Source organism: Geotrypetes seraphini, chromosome 12 (assembly GCF_902459505.1).
Source record: "Geotrypetes seraphini chromosome 12, aGeoSer1.1, whole genome shotgun sequence".
NCBI lineage: Eukaryota > Metazoa > Chordata > Amphibia > Gymnophiona > Dermophiidae > Geotrypetes > Geotrypetes seraphini.
The window spans coordinates 71,894,972-71,918,753 of NC_047095.1; the positions used below are offsets into that span (position 1 = coordinate 71,894,972).

General features: G+C 42.0%; 1 protein-coding gene across 5 annotated transcripts in view; it reads left to right on the forward strand.

Annotated features, from left to right (window-relative positions):
• Positions 1–23,782, forward strand: part of BTBD19 (BTB domain containing 19) — a 93,643-nt gene that overhangs the window by 20,259 nt on the left and 49,602 nt on the right. For all 5 annotated transcript variants that reach the window (XM_033916347.1, XM_033916348.1, XM_033916349.1 and 2 more), the window contains exon 3: positions 4,287–4,340. In XM_033916347.1, the coding sequence (XP_033772238.1) occupies positions 4,287–4,340 (54 nt within the window). The remainder of the gene's footprint in view (positions 1–4,286; positions 4,341–23,782) is intronic.

Genomic DNA, 23,782 nt, shown 5'->3' on the forward strand with positions numbered 1-23,782 from the left:
GAAATAAAAACAAATGCATTTCTTCCTGAACAGTGCAAAATATAGACAGCAGATATAAATTCTCAAAACCGACACATTTCAATCACCAAACTGAAAATAAAATAATTTCTCCTACCTTTGTTTTCTGGTGATTTTATTTTTCTAACCATGTTTTCCCTGTCACTGGTTGCATTTCCTTCTGACTGTGCTCTTAACTGTGTTTCCAGGGCCACCTTATCCATTTGCTGCCTTACATCCGTCTTTCAAAAAGCACAGGGGATTTACCGTAAGTCCAAACAAATTACATGGGATGGGACCAATAATAAACCAAAACAAAATCCCTCACCCGTTAGAACAATCTTATATTCTCAAATATAATATAAGATGATAATATAAGATTGTTCTAACAGGTGAGGGATTTTGTTTTGGTTTACTACATCCATCTTTAACATTCACTTTTAATATTCAACTTTCTTCCATTTTTCTGCTTTCTTCTCAAAATCTATCTACTTTTCCATATCTTCCCTTCCCATCTATCCATGTGTACCGTCTCCTCCCTCTTTCTTCTCCTCTATTCCCATTTATCCATAAAAAAATTTATTCTTATCTCTTCCCTGCCACACCCATTGTTGTGCACCATCTCATCCCTCTCTCTCCCCCATGGTTAGACATCTATCTTCCCCCTTCCCCCTCCCTCTCCTATGGTCTGGCATCTTTCTCCTCTCCTTCCCATAGCCTAGAATCTCTTTCCTCTCCCATGGTCTGGCATCTCTCTCTCCTTCCCTAACTCTTCCCATGGCCTAACATCTCTCTCCTTCTCTCCTCTTTCTGCGGTCTGGCATCTCTCTCCTCTCCTTCCTGCAGTCTGGCATATCTCTCTCTCCCCTCCTTCCCTTCCATGTCCATCACCCTTCTCCGGAATCTGATATCTCTCCCTTCTTTGAGTCATCTCTCCTCCCTCCCAGTGTAACATTTCTCCCTCCCTCCTCTCTACCACTATCATGTCCAACAATTCTCCCTCTTTCTTCCTTTCTCTTCCTTTCCCCATGCATACCATCTCTGTATCTCTCCCACTCTACACATCTATGTTCAACAATTTTCTTTTTCTCTTCCCTCACTGACATCTCTCTTTCCCTCCCTTCCCACCACCCCACTCATGCATCTCTCTTTCCCTCCCTCCCTAACCCCCAGCCCATAGAGCAGGGGTGTCAAAGTCCCTCCTCGAGGGCCGCAATCCAGTCGGGTTTTCAGGATTTCCCCAATGATTATGCATGAAATCTATTAGCATACAATGAAAGTAGTACATGCAAATAGATCTCATGCATATTCATTAGGGAAATCCTGAAAACCAGAATGGATTGCGGTACCCGAGGAGGGACTTTGACACTCCTGCCATAGATCATCTGTCCATCCCAACCTCCTCCCAGCCCATGCAGCATCTGTCCTTCCCTGCCTTCCCAAACCCCTCACAGTCCATGCAATATCTGTCCTTCTTGGTTTCCCAACCACCTCCCCCCCTGCAGCCCGTGCAGAATTTGTCCTTTCTTCATTCCCAACCCCAGCTCCCCTCTCAGCTGGAACCTGTGGTATGACCTCTCCCCAGTTCCTGACTCCCCCATCTACCACCTTTCCGCCGCTGTAATTTAAAAAATCTTTGAGCAGCCAGCAGCACAACAAAGCCAGCCTCCTGCCGTTGGCCTACAAGCAACCACAAACTTAAATCAATGTAGACAAAAATCACACTTAAACCTCAAGAAGCCAAATGCAGTTCAACACCAGAGAAAGAGAAACGGCACTCTACACTTTGGAAAATACAAAGAAAGCAGTGTAAATTTACAGTAAAACTGCATTTTCTGTTCATGAAATTTAAAAATAAAATTATTTTTTTCTACCTTTTTTGACTGGCTATACTATTTTATTCATGTTTATTCCAGTTTCTGCTTTCTTCTGTCTTTTCTTAATTTTCTTTCAGGGTCTTTGGTCTATCTGCTTTTTCTCTCCTTCACTTCCTCTCCTACATCCATCTCTGACTTTTACTTTTTTCTTTCCTTTTTCCTCCATTTATTTGTCTGCCTCTCTAAGCTCTGGAATGTGTTGCCAGAGGTTGTGGTAAGAGCGGATAGCGTAGCTGGTTTTTAGAAAGGTTTGGACAAGTTCCTGGAGGAAAAGTCCATAGTCTGTTATTGAGAAAGACGTGGAGAAAACCACTGCTTGCCCTGGATCGGTAGCATAGAATATTGCTACTCCTTGGGTTTTGGCCAGGTACTAGAGACCTGGATTGGCCACCATGAGAACGGGCTACTAGGCTTGATGGGCCATTGGTCTGACCCAGTGAGGCTATTCTTATATTCTTATCTGCTATTTATAGCTTTCCATCTTCCTCATCCTATTATTCTCCAGTTTGTTTGTTTTTTGCTAACTCTTCCCTCTCTCCCCCCTCTAATATCTTCTCTTTCTCTCTCTTTCCCCCTTTATTTTTATTCTTCTAATCAGTATCTACTATCTTGTCCCCTCCATCCAGCATATCCTCTCCCCTCTTTCCAGCAACACCTCATCTCTCTCCCTCCACCTCTATCCAAGATCTCTCCCCATCACCCTTTCCCTTTGCCACTTCCAGTACTGTCTACCTGGGGCTCTGGCTGTGGGGAATGGAGTCATGGGTCTGGGACAGGCCTGACATTCAGGCAGGCAGCTGATTCTTCCTGCCAGCAGCCAGGGCAGTCGTCCATACTGTTTATCAGCCACTAGGAGGAGTGAGGAGTCAGTGGCACCCTGCCTTCGGTCCTCGTCCTGCTTAACCAGCTAGCAAAGAAGCCTGATGCCGCAGGGGCCTTTCCTCTTGCCAAGTCACTATAGGCTCTGCCAGTCTCGATCCTACCCCTCCACCTGTGGTTACTTCCTGATTTTGAAGGGTGAGTTCAAGACCGACAGAGCCTATAGTGACTTGGGAATCGGGAAGGCCCTCCGCAATGGCTGGGTTCTTCACTACCAGCTGGTTTAGTAGGACTGGGACCGAAGGCAGGGCTCATTGCAATCCAGGTGCGTCACTGACTCCTTACTCCCACCTCCTCCCGGCAATCGGCAAACAGCATCAATGACCGCCATGGCTGCCGCCGGAAGGAACCAAAAAGCGGACTTGTTATAAACGATCAGTGTCAAATGTATTTTCACTTATGAAACCCTCAAATTCCTGCGCTGGACAATGATCACATTGAAGCAGCAAAATGCAGGTTCACCGATTATCTTTCATCGGGCTTTCATAATTTTTTTGACTTTAAAATTTTTAAGACACTCATCAAACATTAATACTTAAACTTGTGCAAAAATTGTATGTAAAACAGCAACACTTATCTTTTAGTTGGTCGCTTGTTGTTGAGCATGAACAAATGGCCCAACGGGACCCGTTTCGCCAAATATGGCTTCTTCAGGGGTCTGTAAGTTTAAGCTGCAACAACAAGTCCACTTTTTGGTTTATTTGATATTGCTGGGACTTGATACCATTGCCATCCGAGTAGTGTGCCGCCGGAAGGAATCAGCTAGCTGCCTGCCTCCCATTTTGGGCTTGCCCCAGACCCACGACTCTGTTTCTACAGCCAGACTCCTGGCAGGTTTAAATTTTGATGATTTTTTTTTGTTGTTGTTAGAGAAGTACTCAAGTGTAGGCTCAAATATAAACTGAGATCCTCATTTTTGGCCCCAAAATCTAGGTTTATATTTGAGTATATATGGTAGGTATGTTTTTGGTGGAGGGGAGAATTCCCTAATTGTGAATGAAGGTTGATAGCCTTGCAAGTATGAAAAGGCAGCAGAAAACTGCCAGACCAAAAAAATAGATGTCATTGGGTTGCAGCAGGAAACTAGGGGCAATTGTTATGCTGGCCACAAAGTCCCCTGCCCTCATCCTTTCCTAAATGTGAACAAAAGTGCCTAGACACCTGATCTGCAAATCACCCAGTGCTGTTTTCAAAATACTTTAGAGACTGTGCTCCTCCTTTTGGTGTTGGTTCTTTGTAATGTATTATTGTGTTAAATAAAGATGTGACAAAATGTAAAAAATAATTCTACTACTAAGATGTATTTTGCAGATTAGTCAGACTGCAGTGCTATTACTCTGTCTCACCTCGGCTCATCAGTGGAAGCCGTCTTTGGATTACAAATGGCTGGCTTGATCTTTAAAGCTGCTTCATCCTTGGCTAAATCCCAAAAGTTTTAAAGAAACAGTTTTTTTTCTTTTCATGGCATTTGTTACAGGCTGAGGACCTCTTTGAACTCTTTTTGACTTTGGTTGTTTTGTCCCTCTGCCCCAGGCCCTGGAGGTGGTGACTTCAGCCATGGAGTATGAGCTGGATGACCTGAGAAAGGTAAGGAACAATTTCATGTTTTGTGCAAGTGATTTTTTTTTTAAATGAGAAATGTGAGTGTTCTGATTCTATATTGCACTGGGAAGGGGGAGTAAGACTACCCTGGATAGAGAATGACACGGGGACAAACTCTGTCCTTGTCCCTGCCAACTTAGTCTGTTCCATCCACACAAACAGCTATGGCTTTATATTTAAATCATTTTATTAAAGTATAAAAAGAAATAATATTCCATACAACTCATTTTATAAATCACAAACAATATAGAACAAGGATCAACAAAACCTCTGCCTCCCCCTCACAAATATCCTTTCCACTATTGGGAAATTTCTATAGAATGCTGCATAGAAAATTCAAGCTAATAGAATACCTCAGTCACACACACACAACACAAATGCCAAATATGTAATAGCGGACCAAAAATGATAAACATAAATCAACCCAAAATCCCAAGAAGCCATACCAAAGAAATAGACAGACCCATTTCCTCCTATAAAGTGCAAAATATAAAGATCACACATTCCAGGAATTGGATTAAGAGAGTGCAGCTAGGACCAGAGACAGCCCTAAGCCTGCTGGGAGCTGAAGGTGGCATGAACTGGTAATGGGCTTGAGGGGCCCTTCCCAAATTTCTGCCCTGGACAGCCACATCTAACACCAACTCCAGCAGGATACACATTTCAAATCTGACTTTATTTTAAGCACAAAATAAAAAATAACATTATTTTTCCTACTGGTCATTTTGTTATTAAAATCATGTTGGTCCCAGGCTCTGGTTTCTGTTTTTCTCTGTCTTCTTTTACTCACTCGCCAGGGTTTTCTGTCCATTTGACAATTCTTCTGTCTCTATGCTAACCATTCATCTTTGTGTACCTATCATTTCCCATCTTCAGCATCTCCCTTTGTGTCCCTGATACTTCTGTCCTTGCGTGTATCTCCCTGCGTGTTCATCATCTCTATCCCTACCCCTTGTCCAACATCACTCTTCTGTTTTCCTATGCCCCCCATGTCTACCATTTCCTTCTATGTTCCTATTCTCCCTCATGTCTAGCATCTTTCTTCTGTGTTCATATGCCCCCCTGTGTCCATATACCACCCTCATGTAGCATCTCCCCTTTGTGTCCCTGCCCTTATGCTCCCCTCTATGCCCTTCATCCCCCTTTGCTTTTTTATACCTTCTTGTGTACAGCTTCTCCCCTCTCTTCCTCTCTACAATCTAACTGTGGTACCTGGGGCAATGGCGGGATTAAGTGATTTGCCAATGGTTACAAGGAGCAGTTTGGGATCAAACACACAACCTCAGGATGCTGTGACAGTAGTTCTAACCACTAGGCCACACCTCCACTGTGCTGACTAAATCTCACTATACAGGCTGCAGCTTTATTGTACAGTCTTTACCATGGATTTTCTCAGGTTTTGTACTGAAATCAAGGATTCCTCTGTTATATTGGCAATTGTAAGAAGCTTCTATTCAGTTAACCCTTATTTTTGTAATCTTAGTGTTACCAGCCAGACTCTAATTCTTGAACAGCTTTCTTTAATAACATCTTTGAAGTAAAGAATAAACACTTACAATTGATGACTTCAAGGCAGTTCAACTCTGTCACAGAATCTTCTCACTCTACCAGCTTTCCCTATTCAAAATGGAAGCTGGGAGTGTGTCCACACCTTGTGGGATGTTCTTGTACTAGATGGACATCTGTTTGGCTTATGTCTGTTGTATAGTCCACCGGGTTCATTAACGACACATTGTTCTTCCTTTTCTGAATTTATTTTAGGCTTATCTATTAACTTGGAATCTCTGTGTATTTTAGATGATTTAAATGTGCCATGTGAATGTGATGAAATAGGGTTAGGCAAAGAGGAGTCAATATTATGCCATGTGCTAAGAGCATATGATTTTAAGCAGGTTATAAATTTTACAACCCTTGAGGCAAGAAATAAATTAGACCTAGCTTTTTTGGGAAAGGAATTACAGACAAGGCTATGTCAATCACCTATAGGACAATTAGTGAGTTGGTCTGATCATGCATTGATTAATTTTGTGCTGCAGAATTATAATGAGACATCCTTGAGTGAGAATCGGGTTTGTAAGATGAATATCAGACCAAACTTTGAGATATGTGATCTTAAAAAGGAGGTGAGGGATAATTTAAAAATTGAAGATGATTTAGATTTAGAAGGATTGATATATGGGTGGAATTTGGTGCTTCAAAAAGCATTAGAAAAAGTAGCTCTGGGATGTGATATAGTGATTAATAAGGGTTATAAACCAAGACCATGGATAACCACGTCACTTAGAAAACTGAGACACGAGCTACATCAGACAGAGAGATTATGGAGAAAAACGGGTGATGCAGATGATTATGAGAGTTGTAAAATCAAATTAACAGAATATCAAGTGCCAAGGAAAAATACTATTCTCAACTCATCACAAAATTCCCCAACTGATCCAGGGGCATCTTCTCTCTAGACAGGAACTTCTCAACAGCCCAAGGGTCCACTCACAGTTTGACCTTAGGGGTGGATACAGAAACCTTCGCCTCCTTCTTCCAAGAGAAGATTGAAAAGATTTGAAACAACCTCGACATGTCTCTATCAACTTACAGCAGGATGACTCCAAATTGTGTGCTCACCCAACAAAATCCATTGACAAACCCTTGATTACTTCACCGAAGTCTTGCCAGCAGAACTCGAAGCAACACTGGACTCACTTTGCCCTACCACCTCTGCCCATGACCTGTTCCCACACTCCTTCTATACTCAGTGAAAGGCTCATTCATCAAATCAATCCTTCCCCCTAATCATTGCCTCATTGTGCAAGGGAGAGGTGCCAACATCCTGAAAAGCTGCAGTGATCAAACTCCTGCTGAAGAAGTCTTCCCTGGATCCAACCACACCAAGCAACTATAGACCAGCCTCCAATCTCCCCTTCACATCGAAGCTCCTAGAAAAACAGTGCCACACCAAATAACTACATTCATCAAGAACCAGAATGCCATCTCCACACACCAATCTGGTTTCAGAAGCTATCACAGCACCGAAACAAAACTCCTAGATATAATAGATGACTGCTGGACAAAGGCCAGGATATACTCCTTGTCCAACTAGGCAGTCTTGCAGGAGCTATAATGAGAGTCTGACAACAAAAACAACACAGCCTTCGTGTCGTGTCGAAGGCTCAACCGCAGAATCCTACTATCCAGAGCGTCTGCTTTTGCACTTCTTTGCAGTCCCTGTAGCTTGCATATCAACTCCCCCTCCTGACGAGAAAGACATGAAACCCAGGTCGAGGGGTTGAAGTATTGGGAAGCTGATTTTGTTTGTTTTGCTAGTTTTTTGTTTTATTTTATTTAATCCAGATTGAGTTAACACTCCTAATGAGTTTGGCATTTTGAGACCGCCTTCTGTCACACTATTGCAGCTGCTTCTCTGCTAGGCTAAGTACAATATTTTTTAAATTATGCTGATTTTGTCTGGCAGTTCAGAACCTAAGAAGTGCGATGATGGTCCTGCTGTATCCTTAGCTCAAACTCATTGAGCACAAGGGTTGGTCTGAGCACTTTTATGCACAATATTTATTTTGTTGGTTTTGTTTAAACTGTGAGATTTAAATTCTGTGACCTATAGTAGCAGGTGTTTATAGAATACAACAGATAAATAAACATGTCCACAAAGAAACAATCTCTGACGGTTAAGAACTAGAGAGTTGCACGGGGATAGAAATCCAACCCATCCCCACCCTTCCCCGCCAGGATCCTCTCCGTCCCCACCCGTCCCCATCAAAAGCAGCAATTACTTCTGACAGGATCATCAATTCCACGGTTTCTTTTGCTGTTTTCCTTGTGGAATCTCTTTGGTGGAACCCTTTTTTTGTTTTCTGTTCAGGTACCGTAATTAACTTATAAACCCCCCTCTTTTACTAAGGCTGACGTGTCCTTTATATTATAAGGACGAACCCTGCTTCCAAAGCCTTCCATCCCCGTGGGTTAGGGGGGATTCCCGCGGGAACCCCACGGGATTCCCGCAATCCCCATTCCCGTGCAGACCTCTATTAAGAACTGGAAATGAACATCCGAGAGTAGGTCTCCTTGCTTCAAGCCCTCAGGCTGTTTCTGGTTTCCTGCTCTCTACCATCTTACCCCTTCTTTCCATCACCTTGATCTTTTTTCTCCTGGTTCTGGCTCATACCTTTCAAGTAGATTAGAATAGATAACATTGTTAGCACCTGACACTTAAAGTACGAGATCTTTGCCGCTCATTTTGGATAATGAAGAAACCAAGCCCTCTTTTTCCTTAAGATGATATTTGCGATTGTTGTGCTGGACTCTTAATATTACATTACACTATTACATTAGAGATTTCTATTCCGCCATTACCTTGCGGTTCAAGGCGGATTACAAAAGAATTATAAACGGTGGGTTACAATGGAAGATCATTTGTCATTTCTAGAGAGGTAAAGAGTGAGTCAGGTAGTTTCAGTGTGGCGGGAAGAGGGAGGGACGGTATATGTGATGTTAAGACTGTTTCAGGAATTTCTTAGAGAGTATAGTTTTTATTTCTTGTAGTCTGGGGTACACAACATTTTTCTTGAGCTTGTTGACAATATTCTTGACTTTGTGATAATCCTAGGTTGCCTTTTTTTGAGGACCTTTTTCAAAGTCATTTACTTAGGACAGTAAATAGCATTTTACCCGGGAAAAAGGGCTGTCTGGGTTCTGTACTGTATGGAGCTGCTCCACCCTTGAGAAGATTTTAGCATGAACAATCTCCACTCTAGCTGTCTGTAAAGAAAGGCTTTTTTCCCTTGAATTATAGATTTTTAAGTACCATATATATGCAAATGTAAGTCAAGCCGGATACAAGTCGAGACCCCATTTTCCTCCCCAAAAGGAGGAAAAATGGTTGACTGGAATAGAAGTCGAGCGGCTTAATATTCAAGTGCCATGCCCTACCAGGCTCTGCACCCAGCTCCCATCCCTCCCTCCCCAGCCAGTCAAGAAGTTGCTCAGCGCTGAGCAGCAGCACCAAAGCATGCTCCTGCTGAGTGCTGCTCAGCGGCTGAAGAAACCCAATCTCGTGGCAGCCACCATCGGCCAGGTTAGCAGCGGGGCAGGAGCGCGGAAAGCTCGTTCCTGCCTGCTGCACCTCTGGACCACCAAGGATCAGCAGAGGAGGTAGAAGGACAGGGCAGGGAGGGGTGACAGGGTGCAGAGCCTGGCGGCGGCGGCCTGCAATAATTCTGGGAGGGGGGCACTGGCCCGAACACAAACCGGGACCCCCATTTTTTTAGCTAATTTTTTGACCCCAAAATCCCAGTTTATATTTTGAGTATATACGGTAATGAACGTGAAAGGGGAGGTGGTTCTAAGATTTAATTAAAATGTGCAAGTCTGGTGAATGCATTGGCACACTTTAGGGTACCTGAGAGCAGCATAAAAACTTCCCAACCCCTGTCTGTCCTAAATAGATTGTAAGCTCTTCTGACCAGGGACCATCTATTACATGTTGAATGTATAGTTTTGAGTATACCTTTCAGCGCTATAGAAATGACAGCTGTAGGAGTAATACTGTTAGTATGAATTTGTTATGTGATGTGAGAAAATTAGCCTGGAAGCATTCAGTCAACAGAATCTCTGTGCAACACGATCCCCGATATGGATTTGCCCAACAAGCTGAATTTATCCATCTGGCTCATTATGCCCCTTCAGAAGTGTGAAAATATCAGAAATCAACTTTATTGGTGTAGAAGCTAAGAATGAAACCAAAAGGAGAGAGAACTGAACGATGAAAAAGATTGCCACTGACTGCAGGATCATTTAGTGCTTCCTGGGAGATCACAAACTAACAGGGCTTGTCTCTACCTCAGGAACCTTATTTTTCTTCCCTTTCTCTCTACCAAGGGATTGGGAAACTCTGGCTGTACATTCCCCTACCCTGCTGATGGTAGACCATATGCCCTTCCCTTTCCAACATCTCCACTTTTCTCCTCCTCTCCACCCTCTGGAGTCAGCATCTCCCCTTCCCAACCCCCCCCCCCCTCCAGGTGTCTGACATCGCTTTTCTTCCTCCCTGTCCACCAGGTATCTAGCATTTTCTTGCTCTTCCCTCCCTCCCAAGGTATCCAGCATCTCCCCCTCCCACACTACTGCTCACCCCACCACGCTATCACAGCTGCACTGCCGCCCCCTGTGCCTGGTTTGCCTAGTGGTAAGGCCAGCTGTGTCTCTCCTTTCATCTTCCTCTGTCCTGCCTGCCTGTCTCCCTTTCCCTCCTTTTCTCTTCCCCAGGTATGAGGCAGGAGCCATGAACAGATATTTATTTATTAAAAATTCTTATGCATCACCTATACCTCTGCACAACCACATAATCAAAGCTATTAAGCACTATAAAAGAACACAAACCGGTATAATGTCAATCCCTTTACCCCTCCACCTGTCTCCAGAAGACCCTCAACAACAATAGGAGACCCTTTAGACAGTTCCAGATTTTATTTGGCCTCACTATTTTAACAGTTCATTAGGTTACTTTTCTTTAGAAGGTCCGGTCAATCTCAAACCCGCAGCAGTCGAAGAGTTTTTAAAACACTGGCAGCTGTGGGCTCTTCAGTGACTGCTCTATCTGGTTTCCAGCACTGAATATCCGAGTTCTTATCTGGATACTGCAGGCAATTTGGGACTTCTGCCTTTGTTCTGTCCCTAGGACTGGCCCAGCACTTGGATGGTCCTGTGGCACTCAGACATGATTCTGAGCAGCACTGTCCGAACCCGGTCAGTGGAAGTTAACCAGGTGGAAGCTGCTCCTATCCATTAACTCCTGCTGAAGACCCTGTATTAGCTGGGAATTGTGTTAATTTACAAATTGCCTTCCCAAGCTTGGTCCGGAAATAAAAGCAGAAGAGAAGCAGGAGCTGTCACCAGCAAACACAGGCGAAAAGAATCTGGGAGAGTTTGTAGGCCCGTCTGGAAAAAGACTAGCAAGCCCTCATTTAAATGTGAAGATGCACCTGTCCTCATTACCTTCCCTGCTGTAGTGGAGTGATTCATCAGGCCCAGCAAGGGGGGGAAGAGTCAGCAAAATCATTATGTACTGAACACAAAGCAGAGCATTTTCTGAACATTGAAGCATTGGGATTTGGGTCATCCTGATGATTCAGTGGCAGCTCCCCTGGCCAGCTGAGGCTAGAAATGGTGTAGCTGTTCACAGCCCCAGGTGTTGGGGTGGGGAGGAGAGAGAGGGTGTTCCACATCACACAGACATGAATGAAGAGACTGTGACCATCCAAGATGGAAGAAAACTGGGCTCCCAGAGGGCTAGAAAATACAAGAACAGCACGGTTAATGAAAGCAATAATAAAATCACAGCTAACAATCAATGTATAGCAGCCGAAACCCCCTGCAACCTGATTACCTCAACCTGCCCAGTGAAATAAAACCAAAGATGCTTTCCTAAGAGCCTCCATCAGCCTGCCCAGAAAATAGAGTGCAAAAAGTGTAGATACAGACAGGAACCTTCAATACAACTGATAACATAAAGCCATCACGGAAACTTAAGAGGGGGAAACTAAGCAACCCCCCCTCCCCTGAGAGCTCCAGCATCAAGAATTCTAGAGAAGACTACGTGCTCTGTCCCCTACAGGCGACCAAATATCTTTATACCGCTTCCACAATGTAGGTCAAAGTCCCTCCTCGAGTGCCGCAATCCAGTTGGGTTTTCAGGATTTCCCCAATGAATATGCATGAGATCTATTTGCATGCACTGCTTTCATTCTATGCTAATAGATCTCATGCATATTCATTGGGGAAAACCTGACTGGATTGCGGCCTTCAAGGAGGGACTTTGACACCCCTGATATAGATGAACCTTGTTTAGCATCCAGATATTCCATTTTTAACAATATAAACATTTCATTTCTCCTTAAGGTGAGAGTGGGAGTTTCAGAACGTCTCCAAAGAAGCTTTATGCAGCGATGCATTTCCCCCCAACAGGTTTCATCCTTTTACGCAATACGGTTTGTAAGTAGAATACAATATAGGACCAGCAAGTTTGTATTCTCTCACAGGACCAAAACCCATGCAGAAGACCAGCAGGAATATATTATGAAGAGCAATACCAGAAATATAAGCACGATAGGGTGAAAGGTATAGGCGAAAGAGAAACTTATACTGCATTTCCTGTAAAGCAACTGAACGAGTCAAGTGCTTGAGATGGCCACCGTGAGAACGGGCTAATGGGCTTGATGGACCATTGGTCTGACCTAGTAAGGCTGTTTCATAAGAAGAGGCAGGCCACCCCATGTAATCTGCTCCACGGGTGGAAGATCTTGGTATCAGACCTCCATAATATCATGAAGTACTGAAACTACCCAGGCTAACCTGGTAGAAGGATAAGCTAGCTTTAGTTTGTTGAGACAAAGTAAGGGTTTCTCGAACCATGCCAGCCATGTCTTCGTTCAAAGTATTAGGATTCAAGAATTGAATATAATATGAGATAAAAGAGGCATTCTTTCCCCCACTGGAGATCCTGAAACGATGTCACATAAGAAAGACCATTCTCCTGCTACCTCGTTAAATAAAGTTTATTTGCATCAGAGTCACAAGGGGAGCAAAATCGTAGAATATTATTGACATTTCACATTTGTAAAGTTACCAATCCATATTGCGTTTCTTGAACATTTTTGCAGTTTGTCCCAGAAAATCACAGATGATGGATTCATTCAACACTGTGGTTTAATTCTGGAACATATTTGTACTCTGCATACTTCTAGAAAATGTTTAGAAAACAGTACGGTGGACTTTGATGCAAAATCCACAGCAACCTTCGCCCAGAAGCTTTGCAGCAATGCCTAAAGGGGGAACTACACTTCCCCTCTGACCAGGCACACTTTTATGTGATTTTAGGGTGGGTCATTTTCAGAAGCACAGAAATGAACTGCTCATGTGCAATTTTGTGGCTGTAGAGGGGTCATGACCAAGGGCACTTCATACTCTTGCACTATCACTGTTTCTGCTACACTCAGGAAATGACACGGAGCAGTGTATGTAATCTGTGAGGAACATTCAACCCTGTAGCCCAACATCTGCTTTTCATTTTAAACAACACAAATGCAATCGATTGCCAAATAGACGGGGTTAAATTGAATCTGGGAAGCTTCTCCTTCTTACAGCAGGTAGATCATAACCTCAGACCTGATGAAGGAGGTTTTAGCCTCCAAACAGTTGTAAAAATGTATGAAGTTAGTCTAAGAAAAAGGTTTATTCTTGGTTTTTATTTTTATATGCTGAAAATCTTAGAGCTCCTTTTACTAAGGTGCACTAGCGTTTTTAGTGCACGCACAAGATTAGCGCACGTGAAAGCGCACGCTAGCTGAAAAATTACCGCCTGCTTAAAAGGAGCCCTTAGTATCCAAAGGAGAAAAAAACTTTACTGAAGAACATGAATCGCATAAAAAAAGAAGAATACCGAACATGTTGACACTTCAAATAAAAAACCAACAATGTATAACTGATCAAATTATCCAAAATATTCCCTTTACCCTGAACATTACATTCCAAATCTCATTGCAATATGTAGTACAAACATGTCTGTTGTGCTCATAAATATTAAGAATTTGTCTCAGCTAGTGTGTAGCTTATTTTAACTATAGCACATTTTTTATTTTTCATAACTATTTCTTCCAAGTCAAATTTAAATATACTGTATATTAATTGAACCTAAATCTGCACAAGTCTTTCTTATGCCTCTCAGGGCCACTGTACATAGGTCCCACCATGGACCCTGTTTCGCATATGGGAACCTTTACATAAGTTAGTGCTTAGAACTGCGGCCTCGGTCCCCTGAGGTTGTGAGTTTGATCCCAGCCTGCCCCAGGTACCACAGTTAGGGGCTCCTTTTATCAACCCGTGAGGGGCCAGTGAGGTAAATGTTGCGACGCTCCTAGGAATTGAATGAGTTTTGGAGCATTTACCTCAGTGGCCTGTGGTTTGATCAAAGGGGTCCTTAGATTGGGAGCCTGTCAGGACAGATGGGGAAAATTCTTGAGTAAACCACTTTGGGTGAATCTCTTCGTTAAAAGGTGGTTAATAAATCATAGAAACTCTGGGCCTGATTCTATAAATGGTGCCTAGAAAAATGTCGATCAGAAAGGCCTAACTCGACTCCCCTTGATTTCATTTTTAGATGTATTAACCGCCTTTTCATGACACAATGTGAGGCGCCTGGATATTAGACCAGAGTTTTCTTGACCTCATCTACTAGAGCCTAGCATCAATGCCTACTAACACCTAAGGCAATCCACACCCAAACTCCGGCCCTAGCCATGCCCACTTTTAAGGTAGACACCTACATGGCACCTATCCCAAAATTTTAATTTTTAAATTTGGTTTTAATGGCGCTTTCAATTAAACCAATTAAAAAAAAAATTGTTAAGCACCTAACCTGGTAGGCATGCCATTTGTGGAATCAGGACTCTTTCTCAGGTTAACAACACAGCAAGCATCAGCATACAAAAAAGTCTTCCTTTAAATAAATGCCACCTTCCTTTTGACACAGTAAATTACCATCTGCTCATCGATACACTGTCCTTGTGGTACCTCACGGTTTTCTTCCTATCTCTCCCATGGCACCTTCCACTGCCATCCTGCTGGGGACCACTTCTTTTGCTCCATCTACACTTCTTCCTTTGATGTTCTAATCTCCTCCCATGGCTTTCAGTATCGCCTCTATGCTGATAACTCGACAGATGGCTATTATAATTTTTGTATTTATTAGGCATCAAAGTGAAATGTGGATGTTTGGAATATCGTAACTTGTTTATTTCAAGAGTATTCAGAGGGAAATCTTGCCTCAAGGATCTGTTGTGAAATAGCAAAGGCTCTTTCGAGAGTAGGGCAAAGGCTCATGAATTTGTTCTAGCACCTTTTTACATATTATTTGCAGGTAGTTTCTCTGTCCTTAGCGGACACCAGGAAGACTCAGGGCCAAGTAAAATGGTGGAAGCGATTAATAAGAAGAGAATGACTGGGCTTGTGGATAGTCATGTTTTACTGGGGAAGAACCAGCATGGATTTAGCAAAAGTTGCTTACGTTTAATAGATGTTCCCTGAGGACATCAAGATACCAGTCCTTGGATATGGCTGATTCTATGGACCATCATTTGCAATGTAATCAGCATGCATTAATAACGTGTATGGCAGTTAATTTTGGGTGCAGCCGTGTAGCTCAGCAACTTAGCTACGTAAACTGGGCTGGGTTGAAGGAGTTAAATTGAGTTGGTTTGTGGGATAAACAGGGCTAACTCAATTTAACTGAGTAATCCTGGTGACACAAATTGCACTCCTAAATCTACCATTCCATATAGTTTCTTATACCCTGCAATTTTCAGCAAGAAATCATTGCGGCTTACAATAAGATGGTTCTGGAGAGTGTATTGGATAGAGATTATTTGTTATAGGGAGAAGAGATGAATCTAACATTCTCCAGGAGGGGACCCAGATTCAGAGACCCAGGGTCTCAAAGAGTTCCTTCCGTTGAACCTGATAAGGGGAGGGAAGAGATAGTTTAAGACGTTGCATCTTTCTAGCGGTATAGAATGAACGGGGAATCTTGATGTCTGACACTAGTCCATCAGGCTTTTCACCATAAATCACTTTCTAGACCATGCAGGCAATCTTGAAAAGAATCCTTTGTTTCACTAGCCCTCTCGATTTTGAAAATTGGTCTGGCCACAGTCTCTTGAGTTCTTTCTCAGTAATCTATGCTCTCAAATTTCCAGTGGGCTGGTCAGGGCTTCCCAAACCACATTCTCATAGTGAATAAGCAAGAGATATATTAGCCTATACTGGGTTTAGCTCATACATATTCATTGTAGATATCCTGAAAATACTATGAGTGGTGAGGTTCTCAGAATAGGGTTAAGAAAACCTGAGTTAAAGTTAGTTGGATATTCAGGAATAATTTTACTCCATCTCTACCACTTCTTTGGCGTTGCTTTCAACTTTTAATTCCCACTCACTGTCGGATGCCTCTCAGAAACTCTCCAACTTTGAGAAGCCATGTCTGTCTGAATTAGATTGTAAGCTCTTCTGAGCAGGGACTGTCTATTGAATATTAAATGTACAGTGCTGTGTACACCTTTCAGCGCTATAGAACAATAAATAGTAGTTGGTGTACTCTACTCACACCTGTCACTCCTTGTTTAAACAGCAATCCAATATTGTATATTGCAAATTTTCATAAATATAGAGAACAAGAAGAAAAGAGATCCAGAAGTAAGAAAGTGAAGATGTGCTTTAATATGTCAAAGCAAATGAGAAAGCCGAGAGCCCCTTGGGCAGGGAAATAACTCATGTACCTGAACGTAACTCACATTTGGTAAAGGCGGATGATTAATGTCAAATGCAACTTAGCAGGAAGAAGGAGCAGAAGAGTCAGTGTGATGGGATGAAGGAGAGGGGCTTGGGGAACCTACACTCACGAGAGACGGCAGACACCAACATCGTCTCATTAACCCAGAACAAAATGCTGACTGTACCAAAAGAGAAAGCCAGGCGAAGGAGGGAACGTGCTTTCCAGTTTGCAGGCTGCTCACAATGCCACAAAGGGGCAGATTTTATGACAGGACATCAGTGAGAAAAGTTCCAAAGGGAGCTTATTTTGATTTGGTGTTTTGTTTTTTTAAAAAGAGTTCCCATGGATGCACAAATTTACAGTTGTTTTAAGATGTTGCAAATGTATGCAAAATATAGGTATATTGTGACAAAAGCACTATGAGTCCCTACACATCATGAGCCATCTTGGCACCGTGTACACATGCTTTTACAGAAGCTTCTTTTGTTGCATGTGCAATTACCCCTAAAGTGACTGGAGTAGAAAGGGGTTCAACAGCTTGTTTTAATAATACAGTATAATTTTCTTGAATACAATTAGAAATAGGAATTATCAGGAAAGGAATGGAAAACAAAGATGAAAATATTATAATGCCCTTGGATGGCTCTATGGTATGGCTCTTGAGTACTGTTTGCAATTCTGCTCACCATATCTCAAAGATATAGTGGAATTAGCAAAGGTACAGAGAAGGGCAACAAAAATGATAAAAGGGATGGGACGACTTCTCTATGAGGAGAGGCTAAAGTGGCTAAGAAGAAGAGATGGCTCAGGAGTGATATGATAGAGGTCCATAAAATGCTAAGGGGAGTGGAAAGGGTAGATGTGAATCGCTTGCTTATTCTTTCCAAAAATACTAGGTCTAGGGGGCATGTAGATTTAAAACAAACCGGAGAAAATATTTCTTCGCACTCTGGAATTCGTTGCTGAAGAATGTGGTGAAATCAGACAGCTTAGCAGGGTTTGAAAAAAGTTTGGATAATTTCCTAAAAGAGAAGTCTATAGGTCATTCTTGAGATGGATTGGGGAAATCCACTGCTTATTCCTAGGATAAGCAGCATCAAATCTGTTTTACTACTTGGGACCTGGGTTGGCCACTGTTGGAAACACGATACTGGGCTTGATGGACCTTTGGTCTGTCCCAGTAGGGCGATTCTTAGGTTCTTAAGGAAAGGACACAAGTTCAAACACCACTGTGATCCCTCCAGGACCCGAAAAATAGCTACTGTACTTGAATGTACACCACTTGAATAACCTTCAGGCATTTTTCTGTTTCTGGAAGACTCAGAATTATAAAACAAAAGAGCTGAAGTGGGATTTGAACCTGGTTTCTTTGTCTGTAACCACTAGGCTACTTCTCCTGGGCATTGTCATAATAACTGCGGCTGACTTAAAGCCTGGTTTTCCTTTTTCAGGGGAGAAGAAGGGGGACAGCAACCACCGAGAGATTAATCCTTCAACAGTTTGTAATTTGGATGTGACTGAAACAGGTCTAGATGAAATGCCCTTCTTTTTAGAAATGGATGTTTCTTTCCATTAAAAAATCCCTGTTGGACATCCTACTTTGGCCCCCTTGTCATTTAGACGGACTTTCCAAAATCAGCAGATGGACTTTATTTTTTAAGCACTACTTTGACATTTTATATTGAAAGATGGTACAGCAAATGCAAATAAACTGGAATGGTACAAAAATGCTCCTCTTTCAAATCTTTTCCTAAAATAATTTTACCTGCATCTTTTGTTCCACTGTCTATTGGTTCTGGCATAAAATCCAAAGCATATTGAAAGTTCGCTACTTCAGCAACCTTACAAATTGTTCTTGATTCGGTCTGGAGTCAATTGTTAAAAACGGGAAGGATTTCCCACTGTAGAATTTTCATTTTGGGAATATGGCCTCATGTAAGGATGTTTGGAGTCCCTCGGAGGGTTTTGTTAAGCAGTAGGAGTGACAGACAAATAGGAGGGAGGGTGGGATGTTTCTGTTAAGAATTTTCTTGTCTAGGTTTACATAGGTTTATAATATATTTGGGCGTTGCATTTCTCTGTAGAATGTAAAAATTTAATAAAGTTTGAACTAAAAAGAACATTCTTAAAAATACTTTTTACACCAGCCAGGTAAGAGTGTTTAACCAAAAGACTCAACGACATAAAAAGAAAATAAATAAGACTAAACACACAGATACAATACAGTATAGAGAAAAAAAATGTTCCAAAAAGCATTGGTCAGCATTAGAGCAAATATATCTGAAGATCCAAGACCAGGTTCTTGACTAGATGGAATGAAGCTCCTCTTCAGCCTCTCATCCTGCAAATGTTGATCCCAGAATTCACTACTATTGTCACAGGACTGAGTATAGTGATTAGTGACACTTTCCCTGCATTTTCACAAGTGTTTAAAAATAGTTTTACTAGCAAGTTTGTTTTATTGATGTTTGCTATTCCTCTAGGTTTGAATCATGGCTTTATAGGGTTACACCGCCCAATATGTATCTCTGAGGTACTGGATATGCCGTGCTAAAATTAGGATCAGAAGAGCTCCCTAGTCTGCTGGACCCAGTATTCTTCTGTCTTCTTTTATTGGCTCCGTAGGGTGTCGGTGTCATATGAAAGTGATAAGGCAGGAAAAGTTTCCTTCTGCCACAGCCCCTCCCAAGGCTCTTTCTGTGGGAGGATTTCCTGATTCCAGAAAAAGTCTTCCTGCCATAGAGTGGTGATTAAGGGATTTGGCAAACAAAGGTGTGGATACACTGGAGGTGGAGTGATACTAGTTTCTGCCTCTGCACCTGAAGGGGTGGGGAAGAGAAACGGAGTAACACCAAGATGGGGAGTCAGGTGGAGCTGTTTGTGCTTTCAAGCAAAGATGACCGTGTTGCTTGGAGAAAGCTGAAGCTATAATTACCCTTCCTGTTATTACATTCCTGGGCTATGAAGGCATATTGAGGCATCGCTTCTGCTGTGAAAACCACTGACATTGCAGCCTGCCCTTGCTTCCTTTTTAAAGGTCTTATACCGTATGTTAATAGGACAAGAGCTTAGATATTTGGGATTATGCAAATGGATATGGATGCCTCCCCCTACCAATTTCTGTTCATTTTCCCATAGTTAAATACATAGAATAATCTAGTGAAGGCTTTAACAGGGAATTTCACATTACAGCTATTCTCTGTCTACAAATAATGTGTGAGGTGAAACACCAGGAGAAGCTTTTCTCCATTGGATCGGAACACGATATTGATACATCCACAAATCCCGGTCAGGGCTTCTCCTCTAGGACCTTATTTCGGAACCATTTTTTTCTGGATTGTGGCCCTTAGCTTTCTTACTCCAGATATCAGCCAGGCTTCTAGTGAGATTCTTTAATTTAAATTTCTTTTTTATGTTATAATTTAGTAATAGGAGTATTTTTTCTGAACCTTGATCCAGTATTGTGTATATTTTAGAAGAAGTCTGTTCTAGTGCTGCCTGGTTCAGGAAAACATTTTTCGATTCAATTCGATTTGGTCTATTGAATCGAATTTTCCTGCCCAATCATGCGTTTTTTTCAAACGGCCTGATGGGTTTGTTTTTGTTGCCTCTTCACCCACCCCAACCTGCTTTGCCTTCTCCAACCCAAAGAACTTAAGTAAAAGTAAAAAGTATAATAAAAAAAATTAAAAATGAACTCTAGTAAAAGTAAGGGCCAGATTCTGTAAACAGTGCTGAACCCCGCTTGGAGTGTTTTGTAATCAAAGAAATGGTGCTGTTTATAGAATCACGTCTAAGGCATCTAAGTGGACTTAAGTATCACTAGACATCCTAGACATAGGCACTGCTCCATTAGGCCAGCTTTTCATTTGCTTAATTTGTCAACCATGCCTATTCTCTGCCCGTAGCCATGTCTATTTTTTAACATAGGCATCCTTAGGCATTGGATGGCATCGTTAGGTGTCCTAAGAGTTCGGCGCTGGACTCTTAAATTGCTTCTTTTTAAATTTTTTTGATTCTCTGAAAATCGGCCTGGTCAATTACTGTGCCAATTAAAAATTTAAGTTTGGCATGGATCCCAGACTTAGTCTTTGCTAGGCGGGCCTGCAAATAGGGTGTCGTTTAAAGAGTATGGCCGTAAATGCCTAAAATCGTACTTTTGAATAAAAAGTAGAGGAAGCACAACTAGAATGTGTGTTTATGAGGAATTGGTACCAGCTTCAGCTTTATTTCCATTTTAAAATGACCCAACTTATAGGCTATATTCACTGAACAGCAAAATTTCAGATGAAATGATCCACTGTTTGCGTGACGAGGGTTACAATAGAAAAAACCTGCTCCCATTCATTTGGCTTTTAACTGCAAGCATCAAATGTAACTAGGCAAAAGGAGTAAAAATTGGCAAAATGATGACTTCAGTAAAAGCATCAAAGCTTTACTTCCAAACAGTAATTAGTTCCTACAACACTGGCATCCTCTTACTTGCCACCATGTTCTATCTCTCTGTTTAACGGATGCATCCCAGTGGATGAAGGGTGCTTTGTAAGTTCAGGTTACGGTACTCTTTGCGTTGTTTCTCCTGGGAAAGTTATCTTATTTCTTTAGTTTCCCGCTCTGAAGTGTAAGGTGAAACCACCTATTCTAGTCGCAGTAACTCCTGGGGCTTTCTCTGTTCACAAAAGATTGTTGGCATAGGCACAAAATGGTACAAAGCCCTGTTGCTTTCTCCAGAGGTTAAAATGTGAATTAGCAGTTTGCAAAACCGGAGGGGACTGAAAGGATTTTCTCTCTTGCCCTTCTACACTGAAATGGAAATTCTGATTCAGGGCAAGGGAAAGGGGTTGGGACTTGGATACAGGCACTTCAAACACTTTCTCTACCTGTCCTGGTGAGCTCACACTCTTATCTAATGTACCTGGGGCAGTGGAGGATTAAGTGACTTGCCAGGGTCACAGGGAGCAGCGCAAAATGGGGTAAATCTGCTAATGTTGCTTATTGTGTGTATTTTACATTTTTAAGGTACGAGTTCAGAACGCCAGTCTTGCTAAGCTTCTCTAAACGGGGCCATTGGCCTTGGTTGTACATCTGAGGAAAATTGGATTTCTAAAAAGTACCCTCCTCTGGTTGCCTAAAGCAGTGATTCCCAACCCTGTCCTGGAGGAACACCAGGCCAATCGGGTTTTCAGGCTAGCCCTAATGAATATGCATGAGAGAGATTTGCATATGATGGAAGTGATAGGCATGCAAATTTGCTTCATGCATATTCATTAGGGCTAGCCTGAAAACCCAATTGGCCTGGTGTTCCTCCAGGACAGGGTTGGGAACCACTGGCCTAAAGTATACAGTATTCCAGTGGGAGCAGGTAAAGGCCGAGGTGTCTTCAAATCAGGGGAGGAAAAGAGGGCAGGTACATGACTTAGCACCCTCTCCCCTGGAGTTTGTGCCTAAAAATGAAGGTGGAAAATATGCAGGCAAGTTTCAACATGTTAACCCCTACCTTTGAAAAGTAGCATCAATTCTGGGGTAGATTCTTTAAATGACGCTGAAATTTAGGCACCGTTTCGTGCCTTCCTTTAGGCAAAAGGGTTGGTGTAATTGCTTGTGCCTGGCTGTTGATACCTAGGCGTGTAGCCTCTACTATTCTTTAACCTGCGCTTGGAACTGCTAGGCGTGCCTATGACCTGCCTACACCTCTCCCACAGCCACACTCCCTAGAAGTTGTACACAATAGAAAATAAGTGCATAGCTTCTAGAATAGAGACTACGGTCAGTTGCATGTGCAACTGCCAGTTGGTGCCAAGTAACATCAATTTATTCTCTAAGTTGCGTGCTAAGTGTAAAGCTTTGTGCCTAAGTTCTAGAATTAGGGGGAAACGTACACATTGTTCTCCCTATCCATTTCTGCATACAGTTCAAATTCCTCTTACTGACCTTCAAATGTATTCACTCCGCAGCTGCTCAGTATCTATCCTCTCTCTCCCACCCAGGCGCGCTACTCGTCAAGAAAAGGGTCTGGGTATCGTTGTAGACAATACGATGAAACCTTCTGCCCAATGTGCATCGGCGGCCAAAAAAAGCAAACAAGATGATAGGAATTATTAAAAGAGGGATGGTTAACAAGACTAAGAATGTTATAATGCCTCTGTATCGCTCTGGTGTGACCTCGCCTTGAGTATTGCGTTCAGTTCTGGTCTCCTTATCTCAAGAAAGATATAGTGGTGCTTGAAAAGGTTCAAAGAAGAGCGACCAAGATGATAAAGGAGATGGAACTCCTCTCGTATGAGGAAAGACTAAAAAGGTTAGGGCTCTTCAGTTGGAAAAGAGATGGCTCAGGGGAGATATTTTCTGGATTTGGTTATTAATTTAAATGCATCAATTAAATTAATAACCAAATCCAGAAAATTCGACCATGTAACACCACTTCTTAAAAATGCTCACTGGCTTCCAGTTATTCACAGAATAACTTTTAAACTTTGTATAATCATCTTCAAAACTCTATATAATATGACCCCCGCTTTTTTATTTAAATTATTAATTCCATATTCTGCAAGGAGAATTTTAAGATCCAACGAACAAAACTTATTGTCTATTCCTTCATTAAAAAGTATAACTACGAGAAGGCCATTTGTTTTTTCATGTACTGCACCTCAGACTTGGAATGGGAGGAGAAGGAATTCGGAAAATTTAAAAGTAACTTAAAAACTTTTCTTTTTAAAGATGCCTTTGCAAACTGATTTTTTTATGTTACTACTCCATTGTACTTTATTACATTTTTTTTAACTACTACCCTTGTGTTTTTTTCCCTGAATGTCTCTTCTTTACTTTAATGAATTGTATTTCACCCCTCCTTACCTAATGTCAAGAGTATGTTTAACAGTGCAATTTAGTGTTTATTTTTTTTTTTTAAATATTCGTATGTATTGTACTGTTACCTAACAAATGTAAATTTTAATGTGTACATCGCTTTGAAGTTTGATTAAGCGATTCATCAAGATACCTAATAAACTTGATATGACTGAAGTCTACAAAATCCTGACTGGAGTAGATCGGGTACAAGCAGATCGATTTTTCACTCTTGTCAAAAATTACAAAAACG